This window comes from Colossoma macropomum, unplaced genomic scaffold (assembly GCF_904425465.1).
Source record: "Colossoma macropomum unplaced genomic scaffold, Colossoma_macropomum, whole genome shotgun sequence".
NCBI classification, from domain to species: Eukaryota; Metazoa; Chordata; class Actinopteri; order Characiformes; family Serrasalmidae; genus Colossoma; species Colossoma macropomum.
In genome coordinates, this window is record NW_023494800.1 from 20,308,954 (window position 1) to 20,333,404 (window position 24,451).

The 24,451-nt window shown below is 41.1% G+C and overlaps 1 protein-coding gene across 8 annotated transcripts in view; it reads left to right on the forward strand.

Annotated features, from left to right (window-relative positions):
- The window catches only part of ankhd1 (ankyrin repeat and KH domain containing 1), a 39,294-nt gene that overhangs the window by 9,212 nt on the left and 5,631 nt on the right, over positions 1-24,451 (forward strand). For 2 of the 8 annotated variants that reach the window (XM_036589080.1, XM_036589075.1), the window contains exons 2-24: positions 7,549-7,702; positions 10,409-10,565; positions 11,228-11,375; positions 11,634-11,781; positions 11,936-12,169; positions 12,295-12,389; positions 14,707-14,944; positions 16,089-16,280; positions 17,053-17,162; positions 17,236-17,323; positions 17,727-17,854; positions 18,145-18,288; positions 18,401-18,503; positions 18,654-19,541; positions 19,720-19,853; positions 20,559-20,670; positions 20,748-20,893; positions 21,065-21,207; positions 21,344-21,557; positions 22,381-22,556; positions 22,670-22,832; positions 23,019-23,114; positions 23,214-23,330. In XM_036589080.1, coding sequence (XP_036444973.1) covers positions 7,549-7,702; positions 10,409-10,565; positions 11,228-11,375; positions 11,634-11,781; positions 11,936-12,169; positions 12,295-12,389; positions 14,707-14,944; positions 16,089-16,280; positions 17,053-17,162; positions 17,236-17,323; positions 17,727-17,854; positions 18,145-18,288; positions 18,401-18,503; positions 18,654-19,541; positions 19,720-19,853; positions 20,559-20,670; positions 20,748-20,893; positions 21,065-21,207; positions 21,344-21,557; positions 22,381-22,556; positions 22,670-22,832; positions 23,019-23,114; positions 23,214-23,330 — 4,128 coding nt within the window. Of the gene's footprint in view, positions 1-753; positions 875-7,548; positions 7,703-10,408; positions 10,566-11,212; positions 11,376-11,633; positions 11,782-11,935; positions 12,170-12,294; positions 12,390-14,706; positions 14,945-16,088; positions 16,281-17,052; positions 17,163-17,235; positions 17,324-17,726; positions 17,855-18,144; positions 18,289-18,400; positions 18,504-18,653; positions 19,542-19,719; positions 19,854-20,558; positions 20,671-20,747; positions 20,894-21,064; positions 21,208-21,343; positions 21,558-22,380; positions 22,557-22,669; positions 22,833-23,018; positions 23,115-23,213; positions 23,331-24,451 lie in introns of those variants that run through there. The other 6 variants (XM_036589072.1, XM_036589074.1, XM_036589079.1 and 3 more) reach the window with 5 other exon arrangements.

Consider the following 24,451-nt stretch of genomic DNA (forward strand, 5'->3'; position numbering starts at 1 on the left):
TTAATTCAGTGAAGTAATATGATTTGGCAGCATCATTTACCAAATTTCTTGTTTTACTTCAGTTTTAGTAGTTGTCAAAAAACATATGATTGGGTCTGTTAGGCCTTGTCCATAACTGGTATTAACACGTCTCAAGTGATCCGGTCATAAGTGGAGCCGTTTTCATGAGCCTCTAATGTGTCACGTATTGCAATCTTTTCTGAATGGATTTTGTGGATGAAGGAAGGGTGCTGCACATGTATACTACGTCAGTCTCTTGCTGCATTTGCTGTTAGATAAAAATTATTCTGCATGTACTTGTTTGTGTTTATATATGGGCTATTACACACATTCAGATCAAATGGACTGCAACTTCGAGGAGATGGAAAACATCACTGCTCAGCTCCCTTCATCTCTGCTGTGATGACTCTGTTTATCAGGGTGGTCATTCAGTGTTGTCAGGGTTGCATCCACACGTTTAAGGATTTGCACTACAGATGTTATGTGGCCATGAGTCCCTGACCACCTCCAGATGTGGATTGAGATGTATTGGGCTCTGTTCTGACCTGTCCTTAGCACTGTCCACTCAAGATCACCCAAGATCTGATGCCAGGGGTAAAGAGAACGTCAGTTTCTCGCTCTCTGTATATGTTGATTTCGTTAAACTTGATACTTGATTTTGTTAACCTGTGATGCTGGTCACACTGTATATTTATAAAGCAGAGTAGCTTGTAAATGCTTTTCATTCAATTGATGTGATGACACTAGTTCCTTTTTATCAACATAGGTGAAAGACTGGTGCAGGGAAGCCCTAAATGTTTATCTCCTCAGCATTAAACTTCTCCTAAATCTCAACTTGTGTTAAGGTTCTGCTTGCTCTGAGCTTGCAAAAAAGGTTTGTAAAACTTAAAACTTACTTAATATTTGTTCTTTGTATTGCATTGACTGTTATAAAATACTTTGTAACATACTGCTGCGTAAACCCGGTCAACATACTTAATAGAGGGTTAGAAGCAAAATATTGCCAGTGTAAAGTTTTTGTTTCAGTGTACACTCTGAACTAAGTGAACCTACTGTTTTGGCTGCTTCCAGACTATATTTTTGGACATTTCAGTAACCCTCTTGTAATTCGCCTACAGTTTATTTGAAGAAGTAGTCTGTTTTTCCTCAAAACAAATTTTCATTTTGTTGTTGTTTATTTAATGTATTAATGTATACAAAGAGAACTCGGTCAAAACTTGGTGAAGGACTTGGTTTCTTACGAGGATGTGAGTGAATTATCTGCTGTTGTCATCACATCTTCATCACATCATCATTTTGCGTTTGAGGCCTAAACTTTGAGCCGGGCTTTCTTTTTGAGCCTCTGTGTGTGACATTAATACGCAAAGGCATATGACTGGGTCCAAAAGATTTCTTTGAAATCTGACCTAACACCTCTGACTGTTAAATTATTATTTTAGGCTATAGAAACATCAAGAAATTGCTTGACATTAAACATTCTTTTGTAGGCTTGCTTTGTATTTCTCAGTAGTGCTCGGTATCATCTGATACCTTAAATTTGATGCCGATACCACAACAATTTTTTTAAAATACCTTTTTGCTAATAGTGACATGACATGAATGAGAATTATTAATGATTAATAACAATTCCATTTTTGCTTCTTCTTTGCCTTCCACATGAATCGCTTCACTTGCATTGCATCACATTTTGGTTGGTGCCTTTTGGATGCCAGTTTCCCAAAGAAGTGTTTTGTTTAAAGTATTTTTAAGTGTTGCATGTAGGTTTATTCTCCTGTATTTAGTTGGAACACAGACTTATTTGTGTATTTTCTTTCTGACTTTCAGTTATTCGATTTAATTTATTTGAACAGATGGTTGGAAGCCTGGCAGTTTTAAAACGCATTTTGCCTTCAGGTTTTGCTGTCTACAAATGCTTCACCGAAAAATGACTTCTCTACACTTTTTAAAAATAATAAATCATTAAAAGTTCAAGGAACATTGTGAATTTATCCAATTGCTCTGATTACTGATTGTTTTGGTAAAGTTTCTAGAAACATGTTTGTTTCATATGTAACTTAATTCCCATCAGCCCCCTGGAACAGTTATACACAGACTCTGTACTAGAGGAGGGTGTGTGTATTTGTGTGTTGTGTATGTGTGGTGTAAAATGTGGGTCATGTGTGTTATGATATGTAGGCTGTCAAATCACATGTTCTTGCTGTCTTTAGCGTCTTTGTTGGTGCGTTTGTTTTTGTGGACACTGACTGGACACGAGTTTGATCCTCAGAGAACTGTACTGCACAAAACAATTTGTGGCTTTTGAAGTTGAAAAATAGAATTTTTTAATCAGAAAGCAAAGTTTCTTCACTAACCAACATTAAACCTAGTCAGTGCAGGGATGTGGGAAATTTTTTTTTAATTATTTTATTTAAAATACTTACAAAGGTTTCTCCTGTTGTTACAGGGTGGGTGGAGGGGAAAAAGTCAAGGAACCTAAGCCATGTCTTTGAGCTCCCCAAGTAACCCTATTGTTTCTGTGTGGGCATAAAATTACCTTAGGCCCAGCTGCTGCCAACATGTCAGTTTACTGGCATGTTCGTAGGCCATCACCATGAATGAGGCAGATATCTGAATAATTGAAGTAATCCCATGCTGTCCTGTGGCTGTCAGCAGCATGCTTCAAATGAAAAATACATTTCAAAAAGCTGCCGTTTGAGCAAGAAAGATGCAATGAATTGAGCTTGTGTGGTGTAATGTGCGCAGGCTACCAAACAGCTCCTGAACCCTTTGTCTTTACTTCTGAAACTTCCTACTGTCTCTGAGTGGTCCACATATCACTGAGATGGTTACAGCACTGGACAGAGGACTACAAGGCATAGGATGGCATTGATTATGCTTAAATTATGCTCATAACTGTGTGATGGATAGTGGTTTGTTTTCGGTTAGTTCTTTTGTCATTTGAGCTATATGGCTTCCTTTTAGAAATTGATAAAATTCAGCACTGTGTTGTTTTCAGATATGGCAGTTTTTGATGAGAAATGCATAATGAAGGTATTGAGTACATGCTTTCTCAGTACTGCTGCTTCATGCTAAAAAAGACTTTTTGGTTAGATTGTTTTTGTTCAGTTCTGCTTCTTTGAAAGTTACACCAAAGAGAGCCTTATACAATATTGTAAATATTAACCAGACAGAAAGCATTTTTTCTGGAAAGGAAACTTAGTATTTATTTAGTTTTTATGTATGTTGAACTGTTCTTTCAAAGCAGTCTGTATCACTCAGCTAATGACCTGATATTTTCATTTTCAGTTAACCAAGTTCTTATCTGTTATCTAAAATTGAAAATTAACGTCTTTGTGAGACGTTAGTACTGGTTACTGTTGGGGACGTGGATCGGCATCTTTCTCTCTCTCTTTCTTGCTCCCCTACTTTGAGTTCATGGATGAGGTAATGAGAGTCACTTATTTGGATGTGGATGCATTCCCTTGTGAAAGAGCCTCTCCTATACTCTGTCACAGATTCTCTCTCTCTCTCTCTCTCTCTCTCTCTCTCTTTCTCTCTCTCTCTCTCTCTCTCTCTCTCTCTCTCTCTCTCTCTCTCTCTCTCTCTCTCTCACACACACACTCAGCCCCTTACCCTCAGAGATGGGTACTTTTCAGGCTTGGATCCCAACTGTGGTCTCAGCACATTCAAATACTCCTATATGCTTTTAATTATTCTCACTGCAGATGGGCTTTCTGCTGACCACACCCAGCATCCCTGCCTTTCTCCTCTTTCCACTTTTTCCCCCCTTGGCAGTCTTTCTAATTTTTTGGTCCGCTCGTACAACTCCTACGAAAGTTCTTCATAAAAGACCCCTCCCATTGAGTCTGTTCTGCAGCAGTGTTTCTCTATTTTTGTGGAACACAAAGACTCGACTGCTACTTAGGCATAAACAAAAGAGTGCCACTATGGTGTATTTTGTATTTTAGTGTTGTCTGAGATGGCTTTGTGGAATCTGGCAACATTAAATGCCAAGACCTCTTAAATTATACAAACCAGCTGACTAAGTGAGCTCAGAGCAAACATCTTTCTACCGTGTGACTGTGTGCTAGCAACAGTTGAGAGCTCTGTGAATAGAGGTTAAATTGTATATAGAATAGTATATAGGAAGCATAAGATGAAATGACATTTTAAAAAGTATGATTCTCATGTACTCAATGTTCACACGCCGTATAGTAGCATATACGCTTTGGCTGTCACATTCATGACAAGGGGTAAAGTTTTGTATGTAGTTCTATTTTGTCATTTCCCCATCAGCTACTGTAATAATGTCTTTAGTTTGTCCTCTGCTGAAACTGACAGAAGTAATGGTCTAAAATGGTAGCAAATTTTATTCTTTGTGCTATTGTTCTTAGTTATTTAACTTATTAAATTTGTCTCATGTTGAGCTGGGTATGAAGCACTATAATGATTCTGATGGAATTACTTCAATAACAGCAATTATCAAAAACTCCAGTACTTTCAGTACCTCAGACGTCAGTCTCATGAGCAAGCTGGCTCATCTAGACTGGTGACTGGCTGATAAGTATGTTACTGTTATAAGAAGTTTGTTTTATAAGTACAAATAAAAAAAGTAGCCTGCAATAACAGTCTTCAAAATTTAAGATGGCTGGTTAAGACGGAAAAGAATGAAGAAAAAAGTGTGTTTGTTTATTTTTCCTCACCAATAAAATAATAAAAAAATAAAATAATCCTCCTTTACAATAGAATAAAGCTCTGCTGATCGTTCTTACTCAATTTTAACAATAAATGGTCTTAATCGCTGGACATAACGTAGTTTACAACTGGTAATTTCCCAACCTTTGACCCTGAAACGCAGAAAACAATCTCACCTAGCTAGTAGCTAACCAAAAGGCAAAGAGAAAGATTTAAGATTTGTCTATATAGTAACAAGTAACACACTGTAAAAACCTTAAGTAATTAACTAAGTTAATGACTTGATTATTAATTACTCTTCTTGTTACTTTTCTTGCCTTGCTATCCCTTTGCTGCTGTAACACTGAGAATTTCCCCATTGTGTGACTAATAAAGGATTATTGTATCTTATCTTAAGATGAACATTGATGATTTAGAGACTAATGTACTCATTTTCTTTTTATAAGCACCCCAGTTGGTTTCCTGATACATTTAATCTGTAACGAGAAACTGTCAAACACTAAAAAGTCGCAACGCTGAAGTCAGATTCTTCTTCACTAGTTTCTTGTTCGAATTCTCCTGTTTTATCTTAAATGGTGTAGCAGTTACAAGTTGGGTGCGTAAGGCGCCATTTAAAGTGTAACAGGAAAATTCGAACAAGAAGCTGATGAATGAGAAGCTGACTTCATTCTCATAAAAAAACTGAACATTAAGGGACATTTCACAAGAAACTAATCTATTTTTGTGGAAAAGTTTCCTGCTGGAGATGCGAGAAAAGTGGCTGTAGCTGAGCTAAAGCTTAAAGCAGTGCAAAGTAATATATTTTTTTTAGCCTATACTAGTACGTCACCACATACTGAGACATTTTGTTAAAAGGCCAAAATGACTCTTAACATTTGGGTTGCCGAACCCCTGAATTAGGGCAAGTCGTCTTGGTCCTGCAGAAGCAAAGCAGCCCCAGACCATTACACTACCACCACCATGTTTGACTGTTGTTTTTTTGGTGGATTGTGATGTTAGCTTTATGCCAGATGTAATGGGAACCATGTCTTCCAAAGAGTTCCACCTTTGACTCATCAGTCCACAGAATATTATTCTAAAAGTCTTAAGGGTCATCTAGATGTTTCATGGCAAATATCAGACGAGCCTTTGTGTTCTCTTTGGTCAGCGGTGATTTGCGCCTTGCAGCTTTCCAGTGGATGCCGTTTTTGCCCAGTGTCTTTCTTATTGTGGAATAACGTACATTGACCTTAACTGAGGTGAGTGTGGCCTGTAGTTTAGACGTTAGTCTGGGTTCTTTTGTGACCTCCTGGATAAGTCGTTGATGTGCATGAACAGCATTTTTCCATCAATAAATGAAATCATTTAAATGATTTTGGGTGTGTGTGTGTATATATATGTATATATATTATAACAATAATAATAATAATGTTTTATATATATATATATATATATATATATATATATATATATATATATATATATATATATATATAAATATAAATTATTATTGTTATTTTTTTTTATATATATACATATGCACACACATACAGTTAATGTTTCAAGTCCTCCCTCCATAATAGTCCTCTCTCATTGCTACAGCTTGTGTATTGTTACAGTGGAGGCTCGTGAATGCTAATTAAATGGTAATCTGTCTAGGTAAACAGTAAACATATACGAACCCTTCATATTGGCAAGAGATTTCATTTTGATAATTCCCTTTAGAGATATTCCTTTACCTAGAAGGATACAGGTTGTCCTCATGTCTAGGGAATCTTCAAAACACTGACATGAATAAAAGCATATAACAGAAAGAGAGTAGTTAAGTTTTTAAATCAAATCATATTACATTTAATTTCATCAAAGGCTCCCATGTGCTCCATTGCTCTTCCATTACTCAGTGGTCAGTGGAGTTCCTGCAGTAATTCCTTAGATTAGTTGTGCTGCTGTGTCTGCTGCTCCTGATCACAGAACGGCTCTGTTAGGTCAGTTTTTAGACGTTTACTTTCAACCTTGGTGACTTCTATGCTGCTGCTGCTGTGTGTGGTTTTCGCCTCAGTTTTTCATGGTATGTTAGTCGGTGCAGGACGTCCTGGTGCGGCAGGTGTGTGGAGGTCAAGGGCATGTGCAGGGAAGGGGAGGGGAAACCTGCTGATCAGCTCATCTTAGTGCTTACTGTAATTCCACAAAGGCTCAGGGCCTAAATACTGTGCGTTCTGTCTCCAGGCAACAGGCCTGAAGGGCCGGACCTTGTAGGCAGTGTGAAATTTGTTACTAGTGCCCTCGTGTGTTAATTACCTGTCGCTGCTGGAGAAGGAAAACTGTATAAGTAGGAATTTTGATAATGGAAGTTTTGGGCATAGTTTCATCATCTAGTTTTTTAAGCAGACTGGAGATTAACAGGGTAGCCTTGTTTACTGTTTGGTAGTTAGAGAACTGTGTGTGTGTACATACGCTATATATATATGTATATATATATATATATATATATATATATATATATGTGTGTGTGTGTGTGTGTGTGTGTGTGTGTGTGTGTAGTATAATTTTATTTAATGATGTGCTCTTCCATATCATGGCCTAATTCATAGTAATTGACAACATTAATTTGTTTGCATTTGGTTGCTGTTCAGTCATAAGCATTTTATCAAGCCAGGAGAAGACTGATTTAAATGTCATTGTGATGGCTACTCAGTGAAGTTGGTGTAAAAATGAGCATTTTTAGCAATTATTATGATTTAAGAGTAATGCTGCATGGAACGCAGTATTAAGTATTGAAAGCAGTGTAACATATCAGTTCTGTCCAGTAACTGTAGGTTTTTTTTCCTCTTTATCCCGGTGGTGTGTGTGATGAAATTTATCAGAAAGCGGTGACCTTGTGTCTTTTCCCTGCAGGTGGAGTCCTTCATCCTAGACCAGGAGGACCTGGATAACCCTGTGCTAAAGACCGCGTCAGAGCTGCTTTTGTCCAGCGCGGCAGACGGAGCTGACCTCAGAACAGTAGATCCAGAAACACAGGCCCGGTTGGAGGCGTTACTAGAAGCAGCAGGTATGTCCCACTGAGAGCTCTCGCTCTGCCCACCTCCAGCCGCCTCTTTTTAGACGGCAGTGTTGACTGTTCTTACACCTCTGCATGCCATCACTCACCTGTTCTGTGGGCTGCTTTTCCAAACATATCAGCCTATTGTGTAAAAGCATCAGTTTTCTTTGGTTTCTTTAGTTTCTTTGGTTCGTGGTTAAAGACTCGAGAACCACAGTTCAATCTTAAAATACGTTAATTTGTCTTGTTTTTGCAAAAAATTTACTCTGTGTGAGTGGTTGCCCTTTTTGCCTAACAGAAGTTTGTGTTTGGCTCTGGTCTAATAGGTGTGCTTTGTTTACAGTGTACAAACGCAGTATGTGCAAGCAGTATGTGCAAACAGTATGTGTATGTACGTTGTTTCTTTTTCCTTTTAAACACACTCCAAAACGTAATCTATCTCTTTAGAGTTAGTGAAAGGACAGGGAGAGATATCTGTATAATGAGAGCTAGTAGCTCAGTATAACCATACACAAATCCTCAAAGCCTGTGTTTATTTTTTACATGCTTTGCATCCTGTTGTGTTACTGTTGCAGGTCTGATTTGAGGGTGTTTTTTGCCCTGTGTGTCTGTGGTGCAAAGGCTGTGGTGTAGATGTTAATGATCTGCAGCCTCCCACAGAAAGATTAGGGGTCATAGGAGTGTTGTACAGAACAGAAAAGTAGAGTTGTTTATGCAGGAGAAGTGACTTTTGTGTGTAATGCTTTATACTTTAGGTTCACCCAACCTGTGATGTGTGATTTTACATGTTGCTGACCTTTAGGTTCAGCTGTGCTGGGTTGGGTGTGGCTCAGTAGGTTAGACTGCCTCTCTGCACTGGTGAACTGGTACAGGCTAGCCCAGCCCCGTGAGCAGTTAGCTTGCAGGGGAAGCATAGGGGAGATTAGCAGGAACAATGGATTTCCATACAGCAGCACCAGCTCCCATCATGACTCAGCAGTGGCCTTTAGTAAACCACACTCTGTGCCTCTGAGTGTGTGTGTGTGTGTGTGTGTGTGTATATGTGTATGTGTACATGGTCCTGTATCTGTGTCTCCATCTGTGTCTGTGCAGAATTTGTCCATGTCTCTTTTAATATGGTTTTGTTAGATTTGCTGTATTATTGTCTATCTGTGAATGCTTTGCTTTGTCTTTGGATTTCTTTCTCTATGTGCCTATCCAGTTTGTTACTGTGGTGGCCAATTCATTGTCTACAGTCAGTGTTAATAAGTTACTTACAGTTTAGGCATGTTACACAGGTGTGTATTCTTTCCATTTGTGTTACCTGTAGCAGTTAATCTTGCTGTTTTGGGGTTTTTTTTCACTCCTTTTCTTGTATGCACATTCCCTGTCTAATTTAAAGTCCCAGTCCTGATGTTTTTTGGAAGCCATTAAATGGATTACTTGTTAGGGATGTCCCGATCCAGTATTTTGCTGCCTGATTGTTGTTGACCATTTTATTCTGTGCTTAATGTTGGCATATCCAGTTCCGTTGACCTCCCTGATGTTCTGGCTACCAGTAACTTTAAAATGCTGCAGGAAATAATTTCATTTTTGTTATGTGCGTGTTAGGCATGCTCTGAATAGATAGCTGGTGGGGTGGCTGGTAGCCTATGTGGTAGGAGAAGTGAGCCATCAACCAGAAGTTTGCGGGTTCAAATTCCATGACTGGCTAGGTGTACCTGGTTGTGCCCCTGGGCAAGGCACTTAACCCCCCACTGCCCCAGGCGGGTGCTGCTCTGCTGGCGACGCTGTGCTGCTCCCTGACTGGGCATAGTTAGGCAGCAAAATGACAAATTTCCCTTGTAGGACCAATAAAGTACATAACATAGCTTTTTATTTTTAAAAATAACCAATTAATTGGGCTGTCAAAACACTATGATTTGAAGCTGATGTCAGTTTAGCTATAGAAGACTTCCTATTTGGGTGTTTTAAAGGAAGGACTAACAGTAACAGTTCATATGCAAATCTTCCCATTCATGTTTTCCCCTCAGACAGTGTGGTATGTTGCTGTTGTACACTCAAGTTCTTATTGGATCTATTCATTAAAAAAACTGACAGAAACCTTTGATCCTTTTGTAATTTGAATTAAATCAAATGAACTGAAGTGCTGATGGGATGTCGATATGATACTGGAGTATGTGCTGTTGCCTATACATAAAGATGCATGAAGATGCTCTTGCTGTGCCTTGTGTAGTTGCAGCTCCCTTCCGGCTTCAGGTTGTATTTGTAATTATGTTGAACGATGACACCTTTTAAGAAGCTTGAGATGTAGCTTTAACAACTGGTAGGACAGTTGTTTCCATAACCCGGTCACATTCTGATGCACAGGTTTGGTAAGCTGCTGTTTCCTTTCTCATATTTATGTACAATAAAAACCTTAGTGTTTAGGGTGTAGTTTTGCAATAGGCTGGACTGTACAAAGTCGAGAACTCTGGTGTGAATTTAACTATACCACGCAGAAATTAAGACCATTTGTGAATTCTGAAGTCCACCTTAGGTAGCCACCAAAGTCAGTTATTTTGTGCAGTTTGCCATAATTCTTATGCACTCCACCATGCTGCATGGTTTGAACCTGCCTAATCACGGTGTGTGTCTTCTTGTGTGTTTGTGCGTGTGTGACTTGGGCCTGCACTAACTGCGGATGCCTTTGGCCTTGGATGCTGTGTATTGCTGGTGTGTGGCTGGACACTGCAGGCATTGGTAAACTCTCCACTGCCGATGGCAAAGCCTTCGCAGATCCCGAGGTGCTCCGCCGCCTGACGTCATCAGTGAGCTGTGCGCTAGACGAGGCCGCCGCCGCCCTCACCCGCATGAGGGCAGAAAACACACTCAACGCCAGCCAGGCAGACAAGTAGGCATCTTCTCTCACATGCCCACATCATAGTTAAGTGTACATACTTTCTGTAGTTGTTCTTCACCTAGTTTTTACAAACGCTTAAAGGGCCTATATTTTGTTTGTGTGTTTTTTATTTATTTATTTATTTTTTTGAACAGGCTGTTTTAGCTGGCTTTAAGACTGATATAGGAAAATGATCTCTTTTCTGATTGGATGTCCTTTATTGTGCCTGTTTTAAAAACACTCATTAACTTCAATGTGAATGGGCGGAGCTAAACTGCTGTAGGCTAAATAGGCAGATGTATGTTTTTGTGACCTTCAAAACAGGCTGTTTTCACAGCTTAGTTTCCATATTTTGACTGTAATAGACTGTGCATGGCACAGGGTTTTGAAACTTAAACATAGTTTACACAATACATCGACCTCTGTCATTTAAGAAAATCCCGTTTTCCATGATATGGGCCCTTTAATGAAGTATATCTTGTTTTGTATGTGCTGTTACAGTATACTTAGTGAGCTATACACTATGCATTAATTAACCCTGAAACTTAGCTGAGCTACTTATTCTGTATCATAATTCATAGAGGCATATGTGATTCCTGGAGGATCCAGTCAGTGTAGCTAGCTTAGCTTCGCCTGCACAGTCGCAGTAATTGTAGCAGTCTGGTTATTTTTAGCCGTAGTCTGGCTGAGGCCTGCTCCGATGGAGATGTGAACGCGGTGAGGAAGCTGCTGGACGAGGGCCGCAGCGTCAATGAGCACACAGAAGAGGGAGAGAGCTTGCTGTGTCTGGCCTGCTCCGCTGGATACTATGAACTCGCACAGGTAGGGTCCACACACTGCCTCCGTTATGCACACACACTGCTCTTTTGTGGTGCTGTTACCCTGCCGACATTCATATGCACTACTCCCTAGCATTACTAAACCTCTAGTTGTGTCTTTCCTGACATCAAAGTGGATAAGTACTTGGTCATACCCTATTTCTATTTGAATTAGATCTCAATTCTATATATTTGGATATGTTGATTGTATCCCTGTTAAGTTTTACTCCACATTTAAATTGTGTATTTTGTGTTTTTGTAGGTCTTGCTGGCCATGCATGCTAATGTAGAAGACAGAGGCATCAAAGGAGACATCACGCCGCTCATGGCTGCTGCCAGCGGGGGTTATGTAGACATCGTCAGACTGCTCCTGATGCATGGAGCGGACGTTAACGCACAGTCCTCTACAGGTGCAGTAGCAAGCTCTTTAAGATTAACCTATCCTGCTTCATTTGAAGGGAGTAATTTTTCTGTCAAAGATTGCATTATGCATTGTGGAGTTCACAGTGAAGCCTTGAGGTTTTATTAGGCTCATATCTCTCTTGCTCTTCTCCTACTTACTAGGTAACACTGCGCTCACATATGCATGTGCGGGAGGCTTCCTAGACGTGGTCAAAGTTCTCCTGAAGGAGGGAGCCAACATTGAGGATCATAATGAGAATGGCCACACACCTCTGATGGAGGCAGCTAGCGCGGGCCATGTGGAGGTAGCACGTGTCCTCCTGGAGTATGGCGCTGGGATCAACACACACTCCAATGAGTTTAAAGAAAGTGCACTCACGCTGGCCTGCTATAAAGGTGGGTGCCAGAATAGCCATTGTAGATTGAGTGCTATGTTCTTTACTGTACACATGCACACAATTGTAGACAAGCTGTGAAAAAGTATGAAGGCAGAGAATAAGAGTCTTCTGGCTTTGATACAGGGCACTTGGACATGGTGAGGTTTCTCTTGGAGGCAGGGGCTGACCAGGAGCACAAGACAGACGAGATGCACACAGCCCTTATGGAAGCCTGCATGGTGGGAATACTGTATTTTTTTTATTTATTTATTTTTTTTTCCCCATTCTTACTCAAACTAGTCTCACAGTGCTTGACATGACCTGGTAACGAGGACACACGTCTGGAGACAAGTTCTTGGCTCTAAAACTCACCTGCAAATTCCTCCAGTCTTTGCTTTTTAAATGTCCGTATATATAGTTGGTAACACGAGCAAATACCTTGCTAGACATCTGTGAATGTGTGACTGTAGCACACAATTTTGCACAGCGCATTTGCTCTGGCTGTGTCATTTCAACTTTGAGCGGAAGAGGTCATGAACAGCTACCGGTAACCCGCCATTAGCTTATTAGCTTTCATCAGTTGTCCAGTGATGTCTACCACCAAAGTTCGTTTGATAATGCTTTTCCCATGTAAGAGGCGATGTGTTCTCCACATGTCACTTGCATCTACATACATCTACTTACTTGGGAGCTCTTAAAGAATTGTTGACTGTCATTCAGTGTTGACAGTCACACCAGAGCTTGCCTGTCACCGCCCCTATTTTGTGCTCCGCTTTCTCTAAGGCCTTGGATTAATAGAGATTTCAAACCAAGTTCATTCATATCCCTTGTAAGTCCCCCCACATTTAAGTGAAATTCCTATATTGTTGTCCTCAGACATGTATTTTTGTTACAAGGTTACATCTGGCCCTGTGGGACTACGCTCAAACATGCATACATGTTTTTGCTCTGCACCACTTTTCCTTAAACTGTAGGTTTGGCATGCCATATTCATTTGTGTACTCAGATTGTAGTGGAAGAAAATTTCTCCTGATTTACTTGGTATTGTGTGCGTTCCACATCTAAATGCTGTGGAGAACCGTTTTTGCTGTTCTTTTCTTGGCAGTGCCACAAATATGTGTATGAGGGCACATATTAAAGGGCTATCATGTGCAGGACAGGGTTCATACAGTCCTCATACAATCCTGAAAAAGTCATGGAATATAGAAATTTGGTTCTCCATTTGGTTTTTATTATTTCCAGAAAATAATAAGTGCTGGAATTTCTTGGACTTTTCCCCCCATGCGGTGTCATCTCATCACATTTGAAGCACTGACGAGTCTAGATTGCAGAAAGCTCTGAGACCACTGTATTTGCACATGGACTAGCTTTACTAAAATGTTTAATATGAATCTCGGCTAGCAAAGGTGTAATGTTCAGGACGTGCGTGTTGTGGAAGATGTTTTGGCATTCGAACACTGGAAAACACAGATTAACAATCCAAATGAAAGAGGAAAAGCACACCGCTACTGTTCTCACTCAGAACCTGCATGTGTACCTTCCTCACTGTGAGTCAAGCTAGGATTATACTTGAAGCATTGTAGGTGGTGTGAGGATGAGCACGCCTGAAATGACGCAAGCGCGGCGGCCAAATTACCGTCACATATTGCAGCTACATTAAAAAAATATGGGCTAATTGCTGAGATACTCTTGTTGATTTGATTTTATACAGTCTTTGTTGTCCTCTGGGTACTCAGAGTGGTGAAATGATTCTTTTTACATCCTTCTCCTAACTACTGTAAAAGTTGTGTCAAAAGTCACTGACATTGCGGATTTCGATGGGACTAATCTATCTGTGTGTGTGTGTGTGTGTGTGTGTATATATATATATATATATATATATATATAATTATTATTATTATTAATATATAATAATAATATTTGTATTACTTTGACTTACTAGCTAATAATATTTAAATTTATATTTAGTTACTGTACAATTTTTCCTCTCAGTACAGCTGTCTATATTTTAAATTGGTGCTGGCTGGTTACTGATAAAATTCAATATTGTGGTATTTTCAAACATCACAGTATCATGCTGTCAGGTGGTATTAAACTTTAATAAAGTTAATGAACTTGTGCTTCCTGAGTTTCCTTTATTTTATGGATTTTAAGAAAAATACTTAAAATGTAATCAATCAAGGACTACATACCATAAGAAAAGTGCACAAAATTAAACGTCTATCAAATATCTTGCTAAAAGTATCACTAAAACAGGAAATAGTATGTCAGTATCATGTTCTGGTATAGATTATATATCACCCAGCTCACCCAGCACTATGCTAAATGTTTACCATGGAGATTTCATTTTACGTCATTGAAAAGTCATGGAATTCCACCATTTAAAAAGTGTACAAACCCTGATAGGATTGAGAATAGCTTCTAGCTACAAGAGCCAAGACCTTCATGCCATATCCCAATGAGAATCGGACATGTACCAAAAAAAATCTCAGATGAAAGTACTTGCCTCTCGGCCATTGAAGTGTAACTTGTGTGCTCTTTCTCTGTTCTGTGTAGGACGGTCATGTAGAGGTGGCACGGTTACTATTGGACAGCGGTGCGCAGGTGAACATGCCAGCAGATTCGTTTGAATCTCCACTAACACTGGCAGCTTGTGGAGGACATGTAGAGCTGGCAGCTTTGCTGATTGAGAGAGGGGCCAACCTGGAGGAGGTCAATGATGAGGGCTACACTCCTCTCATGGAGGCTGCACGCGAAGGCCATGAGGAGATGGTAGCTCTGCTTCTTGCACAAGGTAGAAAGATTGATCTTGACTCTCAGACCTTTGTAGAATCAGACTTATTTCTTTCTGTTGCTAATGTCAGATTATCTGCAGTCTAGATTGTCAGCATTATCTCTATGCTCTTTTATAACATGATGCGCAGGTGTATATTTAAATCCAAATTTTATTTAACAATAAAAATTGACGATTTTCCATATAACCAGTACTGAGCAAAAAAAGCAAACTTTTTGTTCAAACTTTAAGGCTGATGGAGAAACATCCATGATTCACTGAACGGTCTTTTCTTCAAAATGTAATATTAAGCCAACAAATTTTCATATTGGTCATAACTGTAACCATGAAAATTGAAGTCTGATTGAGGAAATAGACTTGCATATTAGCTAAAATTAGACTAAAGTATTTAGCACAAAATACTTTTATTATACTATTTTATTTATTATATGTTTTTGAATAGTAAATTTACAATAAAATTGCTTACATGAGCCAGAAAACATGCTTTAGGCATGCAAGTCCACTATGGATCTGCAGCTGATGTAAACTGAGGCCCATGAAAGAGTGCTAGTTTGAAGCACTAAAACATTACTGAAGTGTCAGTACAAATCTGATGTGAAATCTTGTGGGTAGTATAATTAGGATTGATGCCTACTAGCTTTCTGAATTTCTAATCTCAGAAAAGCCCTTTGCATTTGGTTTTGTGGAAATTGCAAAAGCAAAATTGCAGACTGCAATGACAAAAAAATGAAAAAAATAAAAGTTACAAGTGATTTGCTTCTTACACACATTGGTGTATGACTTGGTGGTTGTGTATATTGAATGAAGCAAATGTTCCGATGATTTATTTACTGGCTGCAATATACATACAATGCACATACTGTACGTGCATGTACAATATGTAGCACATTGTTTAAAATGTGTGGCCTATTAATTCCTCTGATTCTGCCTGCAAAATTTTTGTAGCCATTTAAAAGAAAAAAACAAAAACAAAAAACAACTTATTAATTTAGTCCTGGCTTAAACTTTTAGGCACGTTTTCTACGTAGTAGTTTTTCAACTGTCATTGTTCTAGTTTCATTTTAACATTTTCTCTATTTGTTCTCATAGATTTAGGCATGTTATTTTGAAGTAACTAAAGTTATCACTGGTGTGCTGTGCGTAGGCGCCAACATCAATGCTCAGACAGAGGAGACGCAGGAGACTGCCCTGACTCTGGCCTGCTGTGGTGGCTTCTTGGAGGTGGCGGATTTCCTCATCAAAGCTGGAGCGGACATTGAGCTTGGCTGCTCCACTCCTCTCATGGAGGCCGCACAGGAGGGGCATCTGGAGCTGGTCAAGTACCTGCTTGCTGCTGGTGAGACATCTTGGTCATATTTGTTTCACACATACACTCATCGAACACTTTATTAGGAACACTACCTTATATCTACAGTCTTTGTCCATTTAGCCCTTTCACCCTGTTTTTCAACGGTCAGGGTCCCCACAGGACCACCGCAGAGCAGGTATTATTTGGGTGGGTGGAATATTCTCAGCACTGTAGTGACACTGACGTAGTGGTGGCTTGTTAGTGTGTGCTGGTATGAGTGGATCAGTTACAGCAGTGCTGCTGGAGTTTTTAAACACCTCAGTGTCCAACAACCAAAAATATCCAGCAGACAGCATCCTGTGGCTGGAGGATGACCAACACAAACTGTGCAGATGAGCTGTCATCTCTGACTTTATATCTGCAAGGTGGACCAACAAAGTGTGAGTGTCTAATAGTGTGGACAAAAAACTGCAGTAGCAGTGCAGCGCCTAATCCACTCATACCAGCGCAACACACACTAATATGCCACCACCACATCAGTGTCACGGCAGTGCTGAAAATGATCCACTACCCAAATTATACCTGTTCAGTGGGGGTCCTGACCATTGAAGGATCATTGGTGAAAGAGGGCTGACTCTGTGTGTGTATGTGTGTGTGTATATATATATATATATATATATATATATATATATATATATATATATATATATATATATATATATATATATATATACACACACACGCAAACGATTACATTTTCAATGCGGAGTTGTTTTTGTCATTGAGCGTACATAAGGGTCGTGTGTTGCTCTCTACTCAGGAGCTAACGTCCATGCCACCACAGCCACGGGGGACACAGCCTTGACGTATGCCTGTGAAAACGGACATACAGATGTGGCTGATGTGCTGCTTCAGACAGGGGCTGACCTGGTTTGAGCCTTTTGTGCTGGTTTTGTATTGTCAGAGCTATTTTTGACTTTCTGTAACTCTTTTTGCTTTCAAGGAACATGAGTCAGAAGGTGGAAGGACGCCACTGATGAAAGCAGCCAGAGCAGGACACCTCTGCACTGTACAGTTCTTAATCAGTAAAGGTTAGTGTCTGATGAGATCCATAAATTTACTGTTTGTCAACTGTAACAATATACCTCATTAAATTTTCATACATAAACACTTACTGCGCAGTAACTTTTAGTAAGAATTAAATACATGCAAGTGTTCTAAGCATTGTATTTTCCTCCTCTGTTACACAATAAATGTAGCCCTTCAGTATAGACCCTTACACCATTGGCATTGAAAACGCATGACTCTACTCGATCTATCAAATAGGTGACATGGTGTCAGATTTACAAAATCATGGGGCAAAAATGGACTGCTGTGTGTGTGTGTGTGTGTTTGTATATAATTATTGTAACACCACTTATGTGCACGTCTATGCACGTACACTTAATTTGCTGTTTATCTTCCTCTAATTAGCCATTTTCTTGTCTTATACAGGTGCTAATGTGAACAGAGCTACGGCCAACAACGATCACACTGTGGTGTCTCTGGCCTGTGCCGGAGGCCACCTGGCCGTGGTGGAGCTGCTGCTGGCTCATGGTGCAGACCCCACTCACAGACTGAAGGTGGGTAATTGTGTTAACCGATGCAGATAGATTGTGGTACTTGGATGAAGACTTTTTCTGAGCTAAAATACTCAACTGGAGAAATTCTCTTCACATAACTTCATAGTTTGTGTCTATGGACTCCTGGGCAGTAGAAATTCATTTAATGATCTTTGTCTTCAGGCTACACTATACTGTACTTGATTAATGTTCTTTCTTTGTGAGCTTTGCTCTGTGTTTGTTAGCAAGTTTCTTTACCAGGCTGTCCACCTGTCTCAGGTGCTGATTTGTCTTTGATCTCTTACAACCAGGATGGCTCCACAATGCTGATTGAAGCTGCTAAGGGTGGTCACACGAACGTAGTGTCTTACCTGCTAGACTACCCAAACAACATTTTGTCGGTCCCTGCACCAGACCTGTCCCAGCTCACGCCCCCCTCCCACGACACATCGCAGGTAAAGAGCAGCATTCTCATTATGCCATAAAATTACTAGCAGACACAAGCGTTACACACACTCCATTTCACTTACCTGTCAAATCCTGAAAATGTATTTTTCATATCCACAGGCTCCTAGAGTCCCATTCCAAGCCCTAGCCATGGTCGTACCCCCTCAGGAGCCAGACAGAGTGCCCTCCACTATTGCCACGCCACCGCCGGTCACAAACAAAGGTTATTTATCTTTGTTCTTCAGCCAAAATATTAAGCTGTGGAAACAAACTTGGAGGTTTTTGACACTACACATCAAATGTCATATTCCTGTTATGTGCTGTGCAAGCTTAATGATGAAATTCTCACCTCATTATATTTTCTGCTGATCAGGTATGTCCAAGCAGAGGCTGAGCTCTCTGCAGGGCAACACGGTGGCTACAGGGGGGCTGGATGCTGACCTGCTGCCACCCTTTCACCCTTACCAGCCGCTGGAGTGCATTGTGGAGGAGACAGAAGGAAAGCTGAACGAGCTTGGCCAGCGCATCAGCGCAATCGAGAAAGCCCAGCTGCAGTCACTAGAGCTGATCCAGGGCGAGCCGCTCACCAAAGACAAGATTGAGGAGCTGAAGAAGAGCCGCGAGGAGCAGGTACAGAAGAAGAAAAAGATCTTGAAGGAGTTGCAGAAGGTGGAGCGGCAGCTGCAGCTCAAGACGCAGCAGCAGTTCACCAAAGAGTACATGGAGGCTAAGGGGATCAAGGAGGAGCCGGGCCAGGCGGCAGGGGTGGAGGCGCCCGGCACCCCCCTGCCACTCCAGGCCACGCAGCTGGGCTCCAGCACTGACGGCGAGGGTAACCACGATGAGGAGGACCACCAACCTGCCCCCGCGGATGACGAAGAGGAGGACGATGATGAAGATGATGAGGATGAGGATGAAGAAGATAGAGACTACACAGAGTTGCCACAGGTGGACACCATTCTGTATCGAGAGTCAGCACAGCTACCGCCTCCGCCACCTCCTCAGCCACATGGCTTGCAGGGCCCCACGCCTCCCCCTTTGCAGACCAGCTTCGTTCCCATTCAGCCCCTGGCAGCACAGCAGTCCACAGACTTCGGCAGTGCCGAGTACCCAGGCAGCAGCAGCCCGGATCTGCAGAGGGTCATGTTGGGCCAGCCGCTGTCAGGCCTGGGGCCCGGTCTCCTTGCACAGGCGCCTGATGGCCTCATGGTGGCCACTCCCGCACAGACGCTTACAGACACGCTGGATGACATCATGGCAGGTGAGCTGACAGTTGTTGAGCCTTTGAGCTTCTTGGATTTGAACAGTCATCGGAAATGGCAGGCTCACTGTAATTTAATGGTATTCTAAAAAAAAAAAAAGACTTGTTTTGACTGATGGTTTTGTTTTTCTTTTGATAATGTCTTGACATTCATGACAATCTTTTCTCTTGTCTGCAGCAGTGAGCAGCAGAGTGCCTATGTTAAACACTACGACCTCACCTATACCTCAGCCCACAACACAGACGCCCATCAACACTGTCACTCCACCCTCCATGCTCCCGCTCTACCCGTCCGTAGACATCGATGCACACGTAAGCTCTGAGCTCACCTAATCAAACAGCACATGCTCTGCTGCTAAAAAGATGTGCACTGAAAAGATATCGGTGCTGGATGCTTCAAAGTTTGGAGAATAAATAATTTCCAAGGTTATAATCTTTGACAGATTTACACTACACATCCAGAACTTTATAGACACTCCTCATACAGCCTTTCGTCTGAAATCAAGGGTATTATTAGGGATAGCTGCAGTAACAGCTATACAGCTATCACTGTTCTATGAAGCCTCTTCAGTAGACGTTGGAACATTGCTGTGAGGATTTTACATTCAGCCACAAGACCATTAGTGAGGTCAGGCAGTGACAGTGGATGATTAGTTCTGCATTAGCAGTGCCCCAGCAGCCCAACATTTCAGTCAGTGACTCAAGCTTTATACCTCTCTAGTTGATGCTTGGCATTGGGCATGGTGACCGCAGACACGTGCATTTTCTCGAGAGTGTTCCATTCTATGGCAAAGCCTTTTTTTTTATTTATTTATTTTTTTAATGCCAGTTATACCAGCAATGTGTACACTGTTTCAGTGCATGTGTCAACAGTTGGTGCACCTTTAAGTAGCTGAATTCACTAATTTGCAAGGGGTGTCTAGACACTTTTGGACATGAGAAAATGTAAAATGAGACTAGGCATAGAACTGCATTGTACTCATGGCATTATTTTTATTGTTACTTCTCACCCCTCAGACGGAGAGCAATCATGACACTGCTCTGACTCTGGCATGCGCAGGCGGCCATGAGGAGCTGGTGTCAGTGCTCATTGCGCGCGGGGCCAACATCGAGCACCGGGACAAGAAAGGTAAGTCAACATTCCGACCATTCCGACCATAAGGAGCCAAAGCAAAATCTGAAAATTTCTTTGTTTTCTGTCCACAGGATTCACTCCTCTGATCCTGGCTGCTACTGCGGGTCATGTTGGCGTTGTTGAGATCCTCCTGGACAAAGGAGGAGACATCGAGGCTCAGTCCGAGAGGACCAAAGACACACCTCTCTCCCTGGCCTGCTCGGGTGGCAGGCAAGAGGTGCGTTTATAAAGCTGCTCATAGCATCCATAATTTCTCTGTTTTCTTGCATACGAGACAACATAAAATAACTGTAGGGGAGCTTGCTATATTATAGCTGTGGCTACTTCCTTTGGTTACTCAGGATGGTTCTTTAGACAGTATATTTAACCTCTGGCTCCTTCTCCACAGGTGGTGGAACTATTGCTGCTCCGTGGCGCTAACAAGGAGCACCGTAACGTGTCTGACTATACCCCACTTAGCCTAGCCGCCTCAGGAGGCTACGTCAATATAATCAAGATCCTCCTCAACGCTGGAGCTGAGATTAACTCTAGGTCAAATAATTTATCCATTTATACTCACCCATTTTCCCCTGAAGTATCTTTTGAGGTGTGATCTTCTGTCACTTTAGAAATGGCTTTTCTCATGTCTTTTCACTAATATCTCTGCTTGTCTTTTTGACCATTCTAGGACGGGCAGCAAGCTGGGAATCTCTCCTCTAATGCTGGCGGCCATGAACGGCCATGTACCTGCAGTGAAGTTGCTGCTGGACATGGGCTCTGACATCAATGCTCAGATTGAGACCAATCGCAACACAGCGCTAACGCTGGCCTGCTTCCAGGGCAGGGCCGAAGTGGTCAGCTTGCTGTTGGACCGCAAGGCTAATGTAGAGCACCGTGCCAAGGTCAGTTACCTTCAAAGAGCTTGTTTTTCATTCAGATCACACCTTTTTTCTCATCGGACTTAGGTACTGAAAATCAGATATTTGTCAGTAACAGAAAATCAGATATTTGTCAGTAATCTGTTCAATGCGTTACATGCACTTGGTTAATAAGATACTGGAAAACTCTGGGTCTACATTAGTTAGGTTAAATTTTTAGCTTTGCAACCAGCCAATAAACTCACAAAATAAGATGTGGCGTCAATGTAATGCTGTTTTCAAATATGGGGTAATTTTAGCAGAAAATTTATAAATACATCATCTAGAAAATTAACAATATTCAAAGTGTTTCGTCGTTTCATCATTTCATCAAGCATGTAGTTGGTTCCAGCATCTCTTCAAAAGTGTTCCGTTGCCATATCGTGGGTACTATGTAAAACGCTATTTCCAGGGCAGTGGTCTGTTTTCACACATGCACAACTGAGAAAAATGAAAGAAATCAGAGAAAAGGTGTACATGGACTCAAAAACCTGATTGCTGAGCTAAAATCTAGCTCTCTTTATCCGATTTCCAGGCCTTAATCTTATCTAGGAAATCGGAGTATGTTGTTTTACATGACCACTTGAATAGTCAGATGACTGCAGAAATCCGATTATTAAGTGCATGTAAACATTACTCAATGTTCTTATTATGAATAAGCCTGTTTAGGAAAGCAGGGATGTTTCATTATGTTCATTTGTGAGTTCACCTTGTGTCAAACACTAATTCTGTAAAACTATGAAATTACATCCCTAGTGCGTTTGTGTTTTGCTTTGCTCTCTGGAGTAATTCTGATCCTTTGTCTCAGACGGGGCTCACCCCTCTTATGGAAGCTGCGTCCGGTGGCTATGCTGAGGTGGGCCGCGTGCTGCTGGATAAAGGTGCAGATGTCAATGCCCCTCCTGTCCCCTCATCCCGTGACACTGCCTTGACCATCGCTGCAGACAAGGGCCACTACAAGTTTTGTGAGCTCCTCATTAATAGGTAAGTAGTAGCACTTATAACAATATGCTGTCTCTAAAACTACATGCTTGGATAGTCAGAACTGTGTGATGAGCATTGCAGAGATCACGTCGCTCTTTCCTGTCTTCCAATAGAGGGGCTCACATCGACGTACGTAATAAGAAGGGGAACACTCCTCTGTGGCTGGCTGCAAATGGGGGCCATTTTGATGTAGTGCAGCTTCTAGTGCAAGCCGGAGCTGATGTGGATGCAGCGGACAACCGTAAGATAACGCCTCTCATGGCAGCATTCCGTAAGGTGAGCACATTGGATGTTTGACCCCGGTCTTAGAATTATGATCAGTTGTGAAAATTAATGCTTTTTTTCCCCCACTGTAAATATAAAATAATATTTGAGTAGTACGTCACAGTGGAAGTGGAGGTTTACTGCGCTCTAAGACTGAGGCTTAGCCCCTTGTTAATTTTTTTATTCTTTCATTTTTAGGGACATGTGAAAGTGGTCCAGTACTTGGTGAAGGAGGTTAATCAGTTCCCCTCTGATATTGAGTGCATGAGATACATTGCCACCATCACAGACAAGGTGTGGACTGAAGCGTTATTTTGGACTTAATGGGTTCAGTTTATAGCTTGTGGGTTGTGTTTGGTATAAACATTCAACTGATCTGTGTTTTGCTCCCAGGAGGTGCTGAAGAAGTGTCATCAGTGCATGGAGACCATTGTCAAAGCCAAAGACCAGCAGGCTGCTGAGGCTAACAAGAATGCCAGCATTCTGCTCAAGGAACTTGATCTTGAAAAGGTTTGTTGTAGCTTCAGACACTCTGCTTAGACGTAATGTTCCAACAATGAGGGTGTATAGCCACATCATACCCACTAAAGCAGGGGTGCAAAACATATGCAGTAATGAGTCAAAGACAGGTCTCGTGGTAAACATAGTAACTTTTATCGTTGCCCAGATTCAGTTACTAATTTGGTCCTTTTTGCCATTCTTGGTGCAGTTTTAGTCCCTCATAAAGGACAAATTCAAGCTAGCAGCTTTGTGCGATGAGGAAGGTCTTTGTTCAAGTAACGCCAGGTGGATTCTGAATGCCGAGTGTTCCAGGAGAAAGGGACAACAGCGTATTTCTTCTAGAAAATAAACTACAAACTCATTTGAAGAAATTATTCCCAGCAACCTCACCCAAAGAATTTAACATTTAAAGGCACTATGAAACCAAATCATGGTAAATGTGTGACCAGATTACTATGGACAGATATATAAACAAACTAACTGCAGCTCTCAGAAAGTATGATTCATGCAGCTGTGAAGCCTAGTTTTATAATTGCTCAATAAATTACTGTGGCTTATTCTGAAGCTGAGTTCGTTAAAATGTGCACGTTAATGGCAGCTGCACTGGTGTGCCCTGACAAACAACAGGCTTTTTACCAATACAAGTTTGTCAAGACAAACTGTAGTGGACAGTGTCACAGACTTAGACAGGCAGTTGAAGGAGGGAGTAAAATCATTTGTTTTTCAATTGCAGTAGACGAGAGCTCAGACAATATAGTGGCTCATCTTGCAGTTTTCATGAGAGGTTTTTATAGATGCTTTTTGACTGTCACTTCAGAGTTTGTTGAACAGATAATTAGTAAATGTCAACAGGATGCTTTAACAGTTTATCTGCACAATGTTTATTGTTCTAAAGTTATAGTGCTACAAAGTAATAACAAACTTGTTTTCTGCAGTCATACAATACAAAAAGGCCGGTCATTAATTGTCACTTCAGTAAACATTATACAATGAATTAAAATGGATCATATTAATGGCAAGTGCTTGGATATATTGATGCGGCCCCTTTGACCAGTGTGGCCCTCAACTCCAAGTGTCACCCCTGCACTAAAGCATACATTTACTTGTCATAGCAGCCTTTCCACCAGTTC